Raw genomic sequence first — 16,828 nt, 5'->3', positions numbered from 1 at the left:
AAAGAACAGATTGTTTTTTGTTTTAATCTATTTTGACTCAAAATCTACGTCTCTTTCATGGCTAGTCTAAGACGTGCAATTAGATTACGATGTTTTGTGAGGATATCGATCTATGTTCTTCTCTTGTAGGGTAAAACACCTTTAGTGTTCATAGACAAATATGACGGTCTTAACAAATATTCTAATTACATTCTCAGACATCCTGCTTATGTCGAATCCTCTAGTGCGCCTTTCATATGATTATAGATTTATTTCACCTAATCATATTTAAGGGTCTTTTTCGTTTTAGGGCCAGCACCTTACAAACATACTACACCTGACTGACAGTGCATTTAATCGGTTTTTTAGTGTTATTAGTTCGTAGGGCAGTAGTCCAGGTACTACTTCTAGTATAAACTCGTCTTATCTTATCAGTGATAAACGCGCGCCGCTTATCTTTTGCCTGTAATGAAACCTGCGTCAGTTCTGTCTGAGTTTTGTGTGTGTAAGCATGGTGAGTTGATCTGGGCTTGGACTTTGCAAGCTCGAGTTAATTTTTTTTCTAAAAGGGCATACAGCGCAAAGCGCTGCGCAGGGCAATAGGCAAGCTAGGGTCTTTTGTGCTGGCCCTTAAACGAAAAAAGACCCATATTTAGTTCTTATACCGACATCTTGTGCCAATATACTACTTATTGGAATGAAAACAGAAAAATATTTTTTTAAGGACAGGGTCGTATCTCGGACAGTCCAACAGACTAACAGTGACTTGTGGAGCTAAAGAACACGGATGAGGAAAACTGAGCAACATAAAAACACTGATCGCTTCCCGGCCGGAAGTCGTGTACGTGACGACCGCCTCGACCAGTTTTGAGGTGGCTTTCGCATCCGCTTCTTATGCATAGCGGATTTGGATTATTGAGTACTTATCGTTATTTACAACGCGGCGATTTGCAATTACCAGGACACACTCGCTGAACGACTCGAGCTCACCGGCTCCTGCCACAGTCCGCGCGTTAATCCTCATAGTCCTGAGCGCCTATCGGGTAGATTATGTCATTTTCAGAAAACCAGATTTATCGCTTTTTATACGTTATTGAATCTAGATCAAAACGGAATGTAGGATATAAAATATTACATGTACCTGTATTATACAGTTTACACACAGTACACAGTTTACAAAAACCGTTGTCGTCAAAGGATAACAGGATTCCGGAAAATTTCCATCGTTATATGTTACAAAATGTATAACACTACGTTTCAAGGATTGAAATCTAATGTCCTCATCAGGTGAGAGAAATTCACAATAATGTAATAGATTTAAGTTTTGACAACTGACGAAGCGATGTCTTCAAAACATGGTGTTATACTTTTGTAATGTTACAAAAACAACATAACAAAAATAAGTTGTACTATTTTGTGTATGTTGTAATATGTACAACGATGAGAAATATTCCAAAACATATTATCCTTTCAAACGTTCTATCGTTAATAACAAATGTTAAGCGTTGTTGTCAGTTTTTAATTTAATAATTGTTGACAACACCCAGGAAATTATTAATTCTTATATTTATTACTTTTATAATTATTTTTTTTAATTTCTATTACAAACATAGAATAATTGCCATGAAACACGTACCATGTTCTACGTAGTATAGTAACTAGTACGTAGACTTTACAATTGTATTGATCAGAGATTAATTAAGAACAATCTACCACACACTAGAATTTGTATGCAGCAGTAAATAGCAAAAGTTTGAGCATTGTACAGATAATTTAAAATTTCCACAGTTTGGGAAAACGTTTGTTACAATTTATTGTAATTTTGTATCCAAAATATTTCACATATACCATGAATAAGTTGAGGATTTTAAGGTTATGTATAAAATGTGTTACACGGTGTTTTCTGTTCGTTTTGACACAAGGGACAATGACCTTATTCGTATATCCAGCGTATATCACTCGGCTTGGACTAAGTCCGCGGTGCATCGCATTATGAGTTACGTAGTTGGAGTCGGTTTCTCAATGATTGACCCAAAGACCAACATTTTACCGATCCGGCCCGTCGCCCTCGCAGTTCTGGGGCCCAATAACACTAATCTGACAACCGGTTGTGTTGCGTTATGACGTGGTGGAACAGGAAGAATCCCGCCAGGTGTCCGACAATGGCCTGTCTAGTTTAGATATCATCGGGGAGCTGACACCTGCCGCACACGTACGTACGATAGACCGACGCGCCGCTCACCGCTCACCACTTGTCTGTGTTAATGCTAATTTAATTGCCGCCCTGTATATTGGAAGTGCCCTGTAATTGAATTAGTGCGACTCTGTAGGCGTGCGATCTCGACCACTGCGCGGGGCGTATCTCACTCTGGCCGCACCGCTTATCAGTGGCGTATGGTCGCACGCGGAGATCCGCCTGTCCACAGACAAATACATGGGCAAGGGGCGGGTGGTCTCTTGGTGCAAATTATCTATTCCTCCAGGACGCTTCCTGGACTGTCCTTCCGGTATTCCTGACCAAGAGCGGCAGCGGCTATCTTGACTGATACACAGAATCCAGTTCTAGGATGCACATAACAACTCCAGAGACCACAATCGAGGACCGACACACTCTGATGGGTTTGAAATGAAACCATATTTCACGTGAAGTTAAATCCCGTAAGCTAAATTTTAGAGCATCGGACATCAACAAAACTTTAGGTGTGACAAACGAAGTTTATTGCTCAATCGAATAGTCACAATGTCGTCATGCACCGAAAATACGAAACTATTGTGTCTACTGAAAAGAAACATTTTAGACTGATAGAAATTCCCCTGAACCGACCCGAACGAACAAGCAGCACCCTCGCAGACGCTGGCCCGCCCAGGATGGGGCAAAGGCCTGAGATCTTTATCTCCTGGAGTTAATCCGGACAGGAAGAGACCGAGGAGGAATTCTATTAGAGCACATAAAGTGCAGTAGCTGACTAGTGGAACTGCAAGGCCTAGTGGACACACTAAGTGCCGGTCCTGCTCCGAGGATTTGTAATTGAAATGCGTCCAACAGCCTGTTATCCAATAACCCCACAGACAGCCGCAGTTGAGGAAGGTCGACCGACACCGAAACTCTCGGTTTGGCACTTCTACTTCCGCGCATCCTCCACTCCACGACCGGAAGCTGAAGCGGTTTGCACGCGATTTCTTGCATCCAGAATAACCGCTGGATTTACGACTTCCTGTACACGTATCGCGATACCATTATTTATTTACATCTATGAAACTCGTTACACTTCTGCTACACACGGCAGGTTCGTGACAGGCAGAACGTACTCGGGCTCTCTGAACGGTTTCATGAGGAAAGTACATAAATAATGGTTCCTCCACAAATCGTAAAAGGGAAAAAGAAATGATAAATTAACAAAATTTAAAAGTGGATTAGGGAAAATATTACAAACAAATTTCATAATAATCGTGAAAATAATTAAGAATAAATTAACATTGAATAAATTGTAAAGGGAAAAGGTTATGAATATACGAAACTAGATTGAGTTTGTTAAATATAATCGTCAGAACATCGATAGCAAAAGAATTTTGAATAAAAGACTAAAGAGGAAATAAAATCGCAATGAAAAAGGTATAGGCTATAAGACAACTAGGAAAAAGAAAGAAACGATAAATACAAAACCATTAGCAAGATATTATATATAATATTTCATTTTTCTGTTGAAGTATTTATCAATTTCGTAATGAAATACGGTAATAATAGAAGAATTCCATTGCTGTAACAATTAAATCTTGATCATTACATCGTCCATATATCGACTCCTGGAAGAGAAACGCAAAGAAGGCAGTGGCCAGACAATAATTTATAACATAAATCTCATGGGCTGTCTGAAAGTCGGCTAGCGCTTCTAACCGTTGTTGTTTACAAACAAACGGAGATAACATCGGGGGAGATGCAGTGAGGAAACAATTAGGTTGCAGTGCACTAGCGGTTAAACTGCAGTACTATACATGTAAAGAGGGGAGTGAATCTCGTGTGCTTCACGCTGGTTAGTTGCTCCAACTCATGCTTCGTATTATGTATGCTTCGTTACATCAAACTAGAATAAAATTGCTAGATGTATATCTTTAAGAGATTGTACAAATTTTAATTTAACACATCTGTGATTTAACTATAAAGTAATAATGTACAGGGCGACTTATATGTCCCTCCTCACTTGTTGTTATACCTTTCATCACATAACAACAATGGAGTAACGCTGATTGTTGAATGTATTAGGAACATAAAAATTGAAAAGCAAATTGCGGTATCATATGAGAATTTTATGTGAAGACCACAGTGTTGTGTTTATAATATCTTTTGCTTGTTCGAGTTCTGATTATTATAGACTAAAAAATATTATTGGACTTTAAATTAAGAGAAAATGATGTATTATTACGAGTATATAAGTAGAATTTCTTTCTAAGAAGTTAGCGCAATAAAATTTGGTAATGAAAATAGGAAAGAAATGGTTATGTTATTATTATGTAGGATAGATAAGAGAAATCTGGGAGATTTATTTGACGGCAGCTCAATGCCTCTCTCCGCCCGCAGCGACCCATGTTGTCTAGGTTGACACAGAGCGAGCAGCTCGGCCACCCCGGCCTGGATGTAAAATTCAGCCTGCATATTCATGAGCTCTGGGAGAGGGCTAGCCTAGATATACCGCGGGACTCTTCATTCATTGTTCCGAGGTACTTCCGTTCTCACCGGGACATCGCCAACCTGATAACCGCGACCGCTAGCCCAGCGAGCTATCATTACTTTGCGTCCCCCCATCGTGATAGCGAACCGCCCCGTGCCCGACCCGCTGCCAACTCGCAGAATCGGGATCCAAGGAGATCCGACAAAGTCAAAACATCTCCTAGTGACAATGAATTATTGTTATACCTTTTCCGTTTTGTTGTTGTGCTATCGCACAAGGATGTATAGATGTATAGTCATAAGGTAGACTGGTACGATTAGAGAACATACCCATGTCGACTACAGCATATTTAGGTTTAGGGAGTACCTAGTTGAGGGACCTTTTTACGGTTTACCTGAGCAGAAGAGGAAACTAGAAGATAGATCTATTCACATAACAAAAAAAGAGGTGGAGAATTAAAATATGAACCTGAATTGGTTTCCAAAGAATAACGAAATGTAGAATACAGTGATAAACATTCTAAGAGTATTATAGTTAGAAACATTTTTGTGCAGGTAGATAGTAGTGTCTTCAATGCTCGCCTGCTATTGTAGGGACGAAATGTTTAGTATAATAGCTCTTTATTATGAACAGGAAATATTTGACATCCTCAGTTTCAACAATGCCACTTATACACCATACTTAGTCTGAAGCATGAGTGAAGAACTGACCACTGAATATTCCGCACCTACTCACGGAGCTACACAGCGGCGAGCTTCACAATGTAACACAAGTGGCCCGTTGATCAATGTTACACAAATATTGCGTGTGTTTCGGCCACAGATAAGTGGCGTTCGACCGTAAAAAGTGATATCTGGGGTAGCACGCCACGACCGGCGGCTGGCGAGCTTCAGAATGTAAAACAAGTGGCCCGTTGATCAGTGTTACACAAGTATTGCGTGTGTTTCGGCCACAGAAAAGTGGCGTTCGACCGTAAAAAAGTTATATCTGGGGTAGCCACGGCCACGGAGCCGGCGGCTGGCGAGCTTCACAATGTAACACACGTGGCCCGTTGATCAGTGTTACACAAGTATTGCGTGTGTTTCGGCCACAGATAAGTGGCGTTCAACCGTAAAAAAGTGATATCTGGGGTAGCCACGGCCACGGAGCCGGTGGCTGGCGAGCTTCAGAATGTAAAACAAGTGGCCCGTTGATCAGTGTTACACAAGTATTGCGTGTGTTTCGGCCACAGATAAATGGCGTTCGACCGTAAAAAAGTTATATCTGGGGTAGCCACGGCCACGGAGCCGGCGGCTGGCGAGCTTCACAATGTAACACAAGTGGCCCGTTGATCAGTGTTACACAAGTATTGCGTGTGTTTCGCCCACAGATAAGTGGCGTTCGACCGTAAAAAGTGATATCTGGGGTAGCCACGGCCACGGAGCCGGCGGCTGGCGAGCTTCACAATGTAACACAAGTGGCCCGTTGATCAGTGTTACACAAGTATTGCGTGTGTTTCGGCCACAGATAAGTGGCGTTCAACCGTAAAAAAAGTGATATCTGGGGTAGCCACGGCCACGGAGCCGGCGGCTGGCGAGCTTCAGAATGTAAAACAAGTGGCCCGTTGATCAGTGTTACACAAGTATTGCGTGTGTTTCGCCCACAGATAAGTGGCGTTCGACCGTAAAAAAGTTATAACTGGGGTAGCCACGGCCACGGAGCCGGCGGCTGGCGAGCTTCACAATGTAACACAAGTGGCCCGTTGATCAGTGTTACACAAGTATTGCGTGTGTTTCGGCCACAGATAAGTGGCGTTCGACCGTAAAAAAGTGATATCTGGGATAGCCACGGCCACGGAGCCGGCGGCTGGCGAGCTTCAGAATGTAACACAAGTGGCCCGTTGATCAGTGTTACACAAGTATTGCGTGTGTTTCGGCCACAGATAAGTGGCGTTCGACCGTAAAAAAGTGATATCTGGGGTAGCCACGGCCACGGAGCCGGCGGCTGGCGAGCTTCAGAATGTAACACAAGAGGCCCGTTGATCAGTGTTACACAAGTATTGCGTGTGTTTTCGCCACAGATAAGTGGCGTTCGACCGTAAAAAAGTTATAACTGGGGTAGCCACGGCCACGGAGCCGGCGGCTGGCGAGCTTCAGAATGTAACACAAGTGGCCCGTTGATCAGTGTTACACAAGTATTGCGTGTGTTTCGGCCACAGATAAGTGGCGTTCGACCGTAAAAAAGTTATAACTGGGGTAGCCACGGCCACGGAGCCGGCGGCTGGCGAGCTTCACAATGTAACACAAGTGGCCCGTTGATCAGTGTTACACAAGTATTGCGTGTGTTTCGGCCACAGATAAGTGGCGTTCGACCGTAAAAAAGTGATATCTGGGGTAGCCACGGCCACGGAGCCGGCGGCTGGCGAGCTTCAGAATGTAACACAAGTGGCCCGTTGATCAGTGTTACACAAGTATTGCGTGTGTTTCGGCCACAGATAAGTGGCGTTCGACCGTAAAAAAGTGATATCTGGGGTAGCCACGGCCACGGAGCCGGCGGCTGGCGAGCTTCAGAATGTAACACAAGTGGCCCGTTGATCAGTGTTACACAAGTATTGCGTGTGTTTCGGCCACAGATAAGTGGCGTTCGACCGTAAAAAAGTGATATCTGGGGTAGCCACGGCCACGGAGCCGGCGGCTGGCTAGTCGTGGTCTGCCACTATCAGATGCTAGGGTTACTCTGGTGACCCTGATGTGTTATCACTTGCCGCTATTGTGACCGGCACAGCGCGGCTTGATTCATTACCCATATCGCGACCTCGGACCTCAGGCAGCGGGAATCTGACGTGGTCTCCACAACTTCACAGGCATAGCGTCGAGGTGCTGAGTAACCCGGCAGATGGAAGTCGAGGAGAACAGCTAACAACCGAGGACGACGCGACAAACTAACGCGCCCAAAACAATTCAAAACCGATTACGTGTAACGTCAGACGCTATAAGAAAGTATAAAGGCGAGAGTAAAGAGGTGACAGTAATTGGTTAAGGCTATTAAATGTGTCCAACACAACTGGAGAAGAAGTCTGTTCCGAGCGCCTCCGCTATTTCTGGACTGTGAGTCGCCACCACCACGCTGCTAGGCAGACAAGGTTTTATATTGTACAGTGCTGTTCTTACATTCTGTCCAAAACAGAGATTAGCACTAATTTATTGTAGATTTATAACCTGTTACAACTTGTCTCTCTTCCTCCCAACAAATTCATTAGAGTGATGTATTTGAGCCAAGAGGAAAGTAAACATAGTTGTTCTTACTTATTAATGGTCTAGTGTGATAACATAGACTTTACTTAGAAAATATGACACTGATGATATCATTCACAGATTTTACTTATATAATCGACCAAAGAAATATTAATTTCAAGTGAATTTTCTCTCTGATCAGCATCGCTCCTACTGGACGAGGCCTTTATACTTTTCAATATTACGAGCCTTCAAATATTTTCCGCATTAAATAGCTGTCAAGACATCAAAAAATAAGTTTTAATCAAAACTAATTATTCCAATATTAAAATATATATGTATATTAGATACTAAAAGAATTATTATTATATCAGCATACAATAGTTTACGCAATTACAGGTGTGTAATTTATGAATCTTCGAAGACTGCAGAAGCTCATTTTCAGAGCTGATAATTCTTCTTTGATTCCACCTTTTTACGATATAAACGTTTTCTCAATGTTAACTGCGATTTAAATTGCTGCAAACGATTAAGCTAGGTGTCTAATAGTTGCTATTACTTTTTCTGATCCGGTTAAAAACAAACCACCGCGATGTAGAAGTAGTGTAGAAAACTATATTGTAAAAAATGGAAATGCGCAACTCTAGTAAACCTACAATAAAATTGTTCACCATAACCTAGTTACACTAACTGGAGAAGACATGACGATTATAACTGAGTGAACTCTTTAATGCTGTTTCATCACAGTTACGATCTGCACAAACATTCAATTCACTTTACAACCTGCTGTTTAATATTTAAAACTTAGTGCAGTACGTGTTTATATGGCTGTTCGCGCCGTTAAGTGTGTCACTATAAACAGCCGGTCATAAACAGCCGATATTGATTGACAGAACCGTCAGTCGAGTGAATATCGCAGCTCCGTTATCAGACAATGGGTTGTTATCATAACGTGGTCGTTGATAGATACCTCTCTCGCTATTGTATCGCTGCGATTTTGTTACCTGAAGCTGTAACGCTGTTTATAACATGCCAGTGAGTAACCTTCGAGATAGGACACGTACCAATAATTGTAACAATAGGTCGTTGCAATATATGATTGTATGATGTATGAGGACTCGTGTGGGAGGACTGAGTCAGGTTTAAACACGTATCGCCTCCGATAACAGTAAACGAAACTTAGCCTACAGACACGTTCGTAACATTCTAAGGAAATCTTAAATATGTTCTCAAAATATCTTGGAGTCCACTCCTTCTCCAAGTACAAAGAAAAAACTCTAACGGTGAGTTTCTTGTTACCTAGAAACACAAGTTTCTTCAGATCCGTTTAAAAATCATAACTGATACAAAATGTTCAATTTTATATTTTTGTTTTTAAAAACGAAAACACTGCAAATGGAATGCAGATAAGTGCATAGAATATTGAGTTATACCTTTTTTGGCACGAGAAGAACTTTTTAGATGCCAAAGATTCTGATATTTGTACGATAACCATTGATGAATTTGGGAATTTACCAGTTTAGGAGGATTTCTAAAGGATCTGAAAGGTCACAAGAATTACAAAACTCTGGTGGAATTTGCCGCGTACTCGGAACTCCAGAATCTGTAAAGTTCCAGTGACACGGAGGGAGTGGGAGAAACCTAAGAACGCGATAATGACATGCAGCGAAAGGTTTATCGGGACGAGATCAGGTCGTGCATCGAAAGACAAATTCGCAGCGAAGGTGAGTAGCACCTGGCACGGAGAGGAGACGCTGAGACCGCATTACGTATGCGGCGGGTAACTGATTTATACGGAAGGACCGAGAAGTAACGCCTACTGGGAGTGTTTGACAAAAATGTGGCAGAGTCACAACACCATTGCGAGAGGTCCCCACGACGACATCGCGGTCGCCCACGGGGTCCTGGGTGGTCAGTGGTCGGTGGTCGGTGGTGCCGAGGTCCGGTAATTAAACAGCGAGCCAGCGCTACTTGCTCTGTCAACGGAAGTGGAGTACAAGCTCTCGCCCGTCCTAGAGGGATCCAGTTCGTTTGGCTCCAACGGCATTTTAAATTTACTACGTGGTTCTTTGAGATCTCCGAAGTGACAGTCCTACGATTTCCTGTTTACATTACTGATGGGAAAGTTTTGATAGATTCATCCGAATTCGATGGAACCATGTCAAGAACCTCGTACTATTTCGAACGTTCAGGCAGTTAAAATGTTTGCATTTGGGCACTATCATTGACTCACGGGTTTAAAATAATGATTTGTATTAGTAAATTGATTTTAGTTTAAGAAATCATTACTAACGAATAGTTTTACTATATTACTTGAAAGTTTCACACTTTTATATCAGTGTAAAAGTTTCTATTTAATTTAAGTAGGCTACTGTCAGCAAAGTTAAAATCCTTTTATATTATAACTCTAAAAGTACTTGAATGAATTCATTGCTATTTTAATGTCTTTAGCACTAATTTTACAAGTTATGCCTTGTTATAGATGGATGTATGTAATTGAAACTATTGTGAGCTACATTTGGCATTATAAACTGCACAAAGAAACCTACAGTTATTATTAAAACCCGAACACTAACAATAAAGAGGAGATATTAATTTTAACACTGTTTAGTTCATAACATCGCTGTTAACGATTAAAAAACTTTAAACGCTATTACGTATAGCTCATATAGACTGATTATTATTGGCGATTAACCAAATATTGTTACCCGAGTGGATAAGTCTGGTTCGAATTCTAAAAAATAACATTTTTCATTAAAATTAATAACTTCGACTGCGAATGTATGCAACACTATTGCAGATGCATATCACAGACGTATATAAACGTTATCGATTTATAGTATCGAACGAGTTAAACCGCATTTCAGACATTTTCATACACATTTCCTCATATTTTTAGAGCTCACAAAATATAACTTTCACATTTTACATTATCACTTGCAGTTCTATCTAAGACTGTGTACCACTTAGAATAGGCCAGGTTGAAAAGAATGGTATGGTATTAATACAATATCGCTGTAAAAACAAAATGTTATTTACCACTCGACAATTCTTCGAACTATTTCCTCTTCATTGAAACAGCACTCGCAGTGTACACGTAAGACCGTATTATGCACGCGTTCATTAACACGGTTATAAAACAATAAGAGCTCAAGTTTTTCATGGCAGTTTTACTTTGTTTCATTAAAATAGTTATTTATAGCCAGCGCCCCCGTGAGTAACGCTCATGTATTCCGTTTGTCGCACTATCAAGATCTACAGTTTACAGCGATGTATTAAGTTTTACAGCGTTTGGTAACCATGAGACCGGTCGGCAGCCGATCTTATCAACTGCAACTGTAAGATAATTGAGCACCACTGGTTTCGTTTTATTAGAAGAGCGATCGGATGGTGTACTAATTTGATTGAGCTTTGATAACTCGGAGAAGCTTCGGACGGAAGCCGTTATCGGCCTTTCAAACAGTAATTGAATACCAGGAATTATCCTTCCGAACTCAAAACCAACAAGTAAATTGGTGTTAAGATCCTATTATTAACTAATTTGTCATCGACAATTACTCGGCCCATTATAAGTGACAGTAATTGACCACTAAGTTAATTAGTCAAAGGTCTTGCCCATAAATTTAAATGGCACAAGTGACTAAAATTAATTAGTAATCTCGAAAATGAGAAAGCCACTGTTAAATGGAATCTTCCAAATGATGACCATGACTGTGTTGTCACATTTAGATCCGCATGGGCTGATTGTGTAACTTAACAATCGTACAATCGCTTGTCTACTGAAATAAATCTACAAGTTTCTGTGAGATTCCAGATCGATTGTCATTCCTCCGATAAATACACTATGCCTTTCATACCTTGTACAGGGGAGGATATAACCACGCCACGTGCGACGAGCTTCCCTTACAATAGGTTGCATACGAAATTTCCAGTCTATAACGCATTCCATTTCTGAGATATCGTGCGGACAGACAGATAAAACATGATGTATGCCCCACAACTTATAGTCTACGCTAACTAACGCTCAACCAACAACAAGTTTCAACCCGAACAAGATTAATGCTACCACTGTAACGTTCCATACTGATAAGAAGTCTATGAAACCGAGTCAAACAACTATTTGAAAAAACAATAACCACGTTCAAGTGATGGACTAAGGGATTATAATGAATCACGTTTTATTAAATTAATAAAAAGTAAAGCTGATGAATCTGAAGTTGAAAAAAACAAAACCATTCTTCATGGAAAGGAAAGCGAAGACTAAAAATGGAAACTTTATAAAAATCAGCCTGTTTAGGCTGGGAAATGATTACATACCACTAAAAACGTTAAGGAACAATATCGATATTGTTTACCATATAGGTTCAGTAGTTGAACTGAAATGTGGAATATCCATGAACACTTACCGATAGTAGTCCTTCTTGCAGTAGATGTTGCCGTCCCTAGCGAAACAGGTGATCTCCCCGTCCAAGCCTCTACGACAGTGGGAACACTGCAAGCACGAAGAGTGCCACCGCCTCTCCACCGCGAAGAGGTAAAAGCGGTCGTTTATCCTCCTACCGCAACCGGCGCACGAGACGTCTTCGTCCTCGGGAGGGACGACCTGCGGAGGCTCCTGCTTGGGCTCGACGGGTTGATACTGTCTCTCACGGTACTCCTCTTGCTGGCAGCTCTTCCTGCAGAACTCCTCCTCCACGGGGCGAGGACCCTCGAAATGGCCGCAGTCCCGGCAGTTATGCGAGAGACCCGTCAGGTGTTCGTAGGACTCCGGTTCAGTCTTGAAGCTGCAGCAGCTGGTCAGCCCACTGCTGGAGGCGCTGGACATGGACCCACCGGAGTCGTGGCAGGTCGTGGGCAGGTTGGGGCTCAGGTCTCTGGAGGGATCGTACGCTGCAGCGAGCATCTGGTGCCTCTCAGGATGGTGCTGCTAACAGACAAATACTCAACGTCAGCCTGAGTTGCTCTGGATATTGTATTATATTCTAGGGCGCACATTAGTACTACTCTTTCTGTTAGACACATAGTAATCGGAATATATAGCAAAGTTAAGATTTGAGTCCCCCAAAGTGAATGATCAGTTTAATCCCTTAGAAAATGTATCAACATTAACTCTATCGTAGACACATTTCATTGAGGTATACAAAGTTACATTGCAGCACTTCCAGAAGCATAGTTTTTGGCGCAGAACATGTTTATTAGAATTATTATAATTACCGTAAGTCATGTTCTTGTTGAAAACTATACTCTCCATCCGCGTAAGGAGAACAATGAAACACATCTAACGTCATGCATTTCATCACTTTCATCAATACAATCGTAATCAGTCAGAATTTCTCAGGTTAGAAGGATTTAAAATGGCCTTACCGATCAATATATCGGAAAAGGCCAAAAGTAATAATGTAACGCAGACGACATAGCAACATTATTTTAGAAACATATTTTATAATCCTGTAACGCAGTGGTAATACAAAATTATAAATTTATTATTTGGTTTTTTTAGGTTGATAACATTTAAAAATTTAACGATGTTCCAGAAAATTTATTGATCTTTGATTTATTCCATTTTTGTTTTCCATATCCTTCCGAGAGACTTAATTATGTCAAAAATAAATATGTTAAGCTGGCAACACATTATAATTATGACTTTACGGTAACAAGGATTCAAGGGTTATGTAAGCCATACAAGCTGGAGTTAACACTTTCACCATGGCTGTTCCCGATAGATGCCTAGACCTAAGGAGGACATGGTCTGGAACAGTTGATGGCTTTGCGAATGTCTATTGTCTACGGCAAAGTCTAATAAGATTTTATTGCAAAAATTTATTTGTTCCAAAATTCTTAATTTAACTTATCTAAGCATTTTAATTCCATAGCAAATTCAAATGCTTTGTTTCCTTTAGTTCTTATTCTTTTGAGTAAACAATAGCATGCTGAGTAAACTTTTAATCATAGATTACTAAATTCAATCTGGTAACATATTTTATGAAAAGAAGTGGTCCGAGGATTTATCCATGTGGAATACCATACCATTTGTACAATACATTATGAACACCATCGTCTCCATACTGGAAGTGTATCGCCTTATCGTGCGCATAGTAATCAAGATCTACATTTTAACTGTCAGAGTTGGAATAATATTTAAACACAAACATGTAAGATACGATACAAGTGAAGGAAAGATCAAAATGATATTTTTTATTACCTAATCCAGTGCCACAATTAATGCAATTAAATACTAAAATTTTTGACGCGCAACAGTAAAATATAAGAATAATTACAAAGATAAATGACACATACCACATAAAAGATTAGTAACTAAATGGTGATAACATTTTACTATATCGTACCATATTACCTATTACAATCAACCATCAGCAAGATAAAGTTTCGATGGCCGGTGAGGTTATTGTGACGATTTACTGGATTATTAACTAATCACTTTATCCTATAATGTGTGGCCTGATAAATTACAAGAATATACCGATTAACGGTACGCATTTTGTCGGCCCGAAGCACCTAAAATTCCTGCATCTCTTATTCCTACATATGAGTATTTCCTGAGTAAGCGAAGAGCAATTACTTATTTACATTGCTCCAAGCAAATTATATAGATAAATATTCCCTATCAAAACAAAACGAAGGGAAATATCCGTTAAATAAATTAATGTTACAGTTTTATACCGATATTTTATCATTTCCAATGTACTGCGTTTTCAGCTGTCTGTCAGCAGCAACCTCGACCACAGACCACAGAAAGAGTGCCGGAAACTCGACCAGAGCCGAGGCAAGGTGCGAGCTGCGCGGACAGAGCGGTGAGGCGCGGCGGCGATGGCAGGTGTATACCTATCGCGTGCCACCGAGTATTAATACACGCTTGTAAACTGGGCAAGGGTCAACGGTAATTATATCAAATAACACTTATTGGGGCTAGACCGCCGCTTAGCATGATTACGGTGGTTAAGCGGGGCTAATATAAATGTTAGGGTTGCATGTGTTGACAGCAGGCTAGACAGCGCTACTGCGGTGGCCCGGACGATACAAGTTACCAGCGAAATTGGCATATTGGAATAGCAGCAATTAACTATCCAAAAATTATCTTTTGAAGCTCGAAAATAATATATAGTATGTCGAGTTTGTATTCCAATTGCAGAGGTCATTTTCAAATGTGATAGGATACGACTAGTACCTTGTCCTTGGTGACAAAATAACTTACGAAGAACGTGTTAACATCAGATTGTCAACATTCGACAATAAAGTGACACGCCTGAAAGTCGAGATGGGGACCGACACGCGCACGCGCATACACGGCGCAGCAAGCCGCGCACTTTCGGAAGTGACGATAACATCGTCGCACCGGAAGACGTAGCGGGTTGTTGACATGGAAGTCCACGAGACTTACACGGCCCTCATTGTTATCGAGTAATAAAATATGCATATTAAGAACTGTTTTTAATAAAACATGGAAATTCCAACAAAAAGAGGCCGTTTATCGCAGCCAGTAAATTATTTGGGAGCAATTTGAGCTCTTTTACCGAGGTTAGTTAACACGACAATCTCGTTTTTACTGCGAGATAAAAAATAATGTCATTCAGAATTTCCGCTAGGCGCGTCCTCGCGTATTTGTGGCCCCCAGTGAACTCACCTGCCGTGGCATTATGTCTTCATCAGGCAGTTGCCGTACACGATATCAGCATAATATAATACGATCTGACGTGGCATTATGTCTTCATCAGGTAGTTGCCTACACGATATTGGCATATAATACGATCTGACGTGGCATTATGTCTTCATCAGGCAGTTGCCTACACGATATTGGCATATAATACGATCTGACGTGGCATTATGTCTTCATCAGGCAGTTGCCTACACGATATCGGCATATAATACGATCTGACGTGGCATTATGTCTTCATCAGGCAGTTGCCGTACACGATATCGGCATAATACGATCTGACGTGGCATTATGTCTTCATCAGGCAGTTGCCTACACGATATCGGCATATAATACGATCTGACGTGGCATTATGTCTTCATCAGGCAGTTGCCTACACGATATCGGCATATAATACGATCTGACGTGGCATTATGCCTTCATCAGGAAGTTGCCGTACACGATATCGGCATATAATACGATCTGACGTGGCATTATGTCTTCATCAGGTAGTTGCCTACACGATATTGGCATATAATACGATCTGACGTGGCATTATGTCTTCATCAGGCAGTTGCCTACACGATATTGGCATATAATACGATCTGACGTGGCATTATGTCTTCATCAGGCAGTTGCCTACACGATATCGGCATATAATACGATCTGACGTGGCATTATGTCTTCATCAGGTAGTTGCCGTACACGATATCGGCATAATACGATCTGACGTGGCATTATGTCTTCATCAGGCAGTTGCCGTACACGATATCGGCATAATACGATCTGACGTGGCATTATGTCTTCATCAGGCAGTTGCCTACACGATATCGGCATATAATACGATCTGACGTGGCATTATGTCTTCATCAGGCAGTTGCCTACACGATATCGGCATATAATACGATCTGACGTGGCATTATGTCTTCATCAGGAAGTTGCCGTACACGATATCGGCATATAATACGATCTGACGTGGCATTATGTCTTCATCAGGCAGTTGCCTACACGATATCGGCATATAATACGATCTGACGTGGCATTATGTCTTCATCAGGCAGTTGCCTACACGATATCGGCATATAATACGATCTGACGTGGCATTATGTCTTCATCAGGCAGTTGCCGTACACGATATCGGCATATAATACGATCTGACGTGGCATTATGTCTTCATCAGGCAGTTGTCGTATACGATATCGGCATATAATACGATCTGACGTGGCATAACTCGTGTAGGATATGGGAAGACCACGTGTAGATCTGTTGGCGCCTTGGTACACCGCATAACAATAATTTGTAATGTCATGTGGTAACTT

At 41.2% G+C, this 16,828-nt stretch overlaps 1 protein-coding gene across 3 annotated transcripts in view; it reads right to left on the bottom strand.

Moving 5' to 3' along the window:
- The window catches only part of LOC124356761 (LIM/homeobox protein Lhx9-like), a 120,954-nt gene that overhangs the window by 61,009 nt on the left and 43,117 nt on the right, over nt 1-16,828 (bottom strand). For 2 of the 3 annotated variants that reach the window (XM_046807953.1, XM_046807970.1), the window contains exon 3: nt 12,265-12,785. In XM_046807953.1, the coding sequence (XP_046663909.1) occupies nt 12,265-12,785 (521 nt within the window). The remainder of the gene's footprint in view (nt 1-12,264; nt 12,786-16,828) is intronic. The other variant, XM_046807961.1, reaches the window with a different exon arrangement.

This window comes from Homalodisca vitripennis, chromosome 1 (assembly GCF_021130785.1).
Source record: "Homalodisca vitripennis isolate AUS2020 chromosome 1, UT_GWSS_2.1, whole genome shotgun sequence".
Lineage (NCBI taxonomy): Eukaryota > Metazoa > Arthropoda > Insecta > Hemiptera > Cicadellidae > Homalodisca > Homalodisca vitripennis.
Note: the sequence above shows the minus strand (reverse complement) of the source record. Positions and strands in the feature narration are given on the sequence as shown.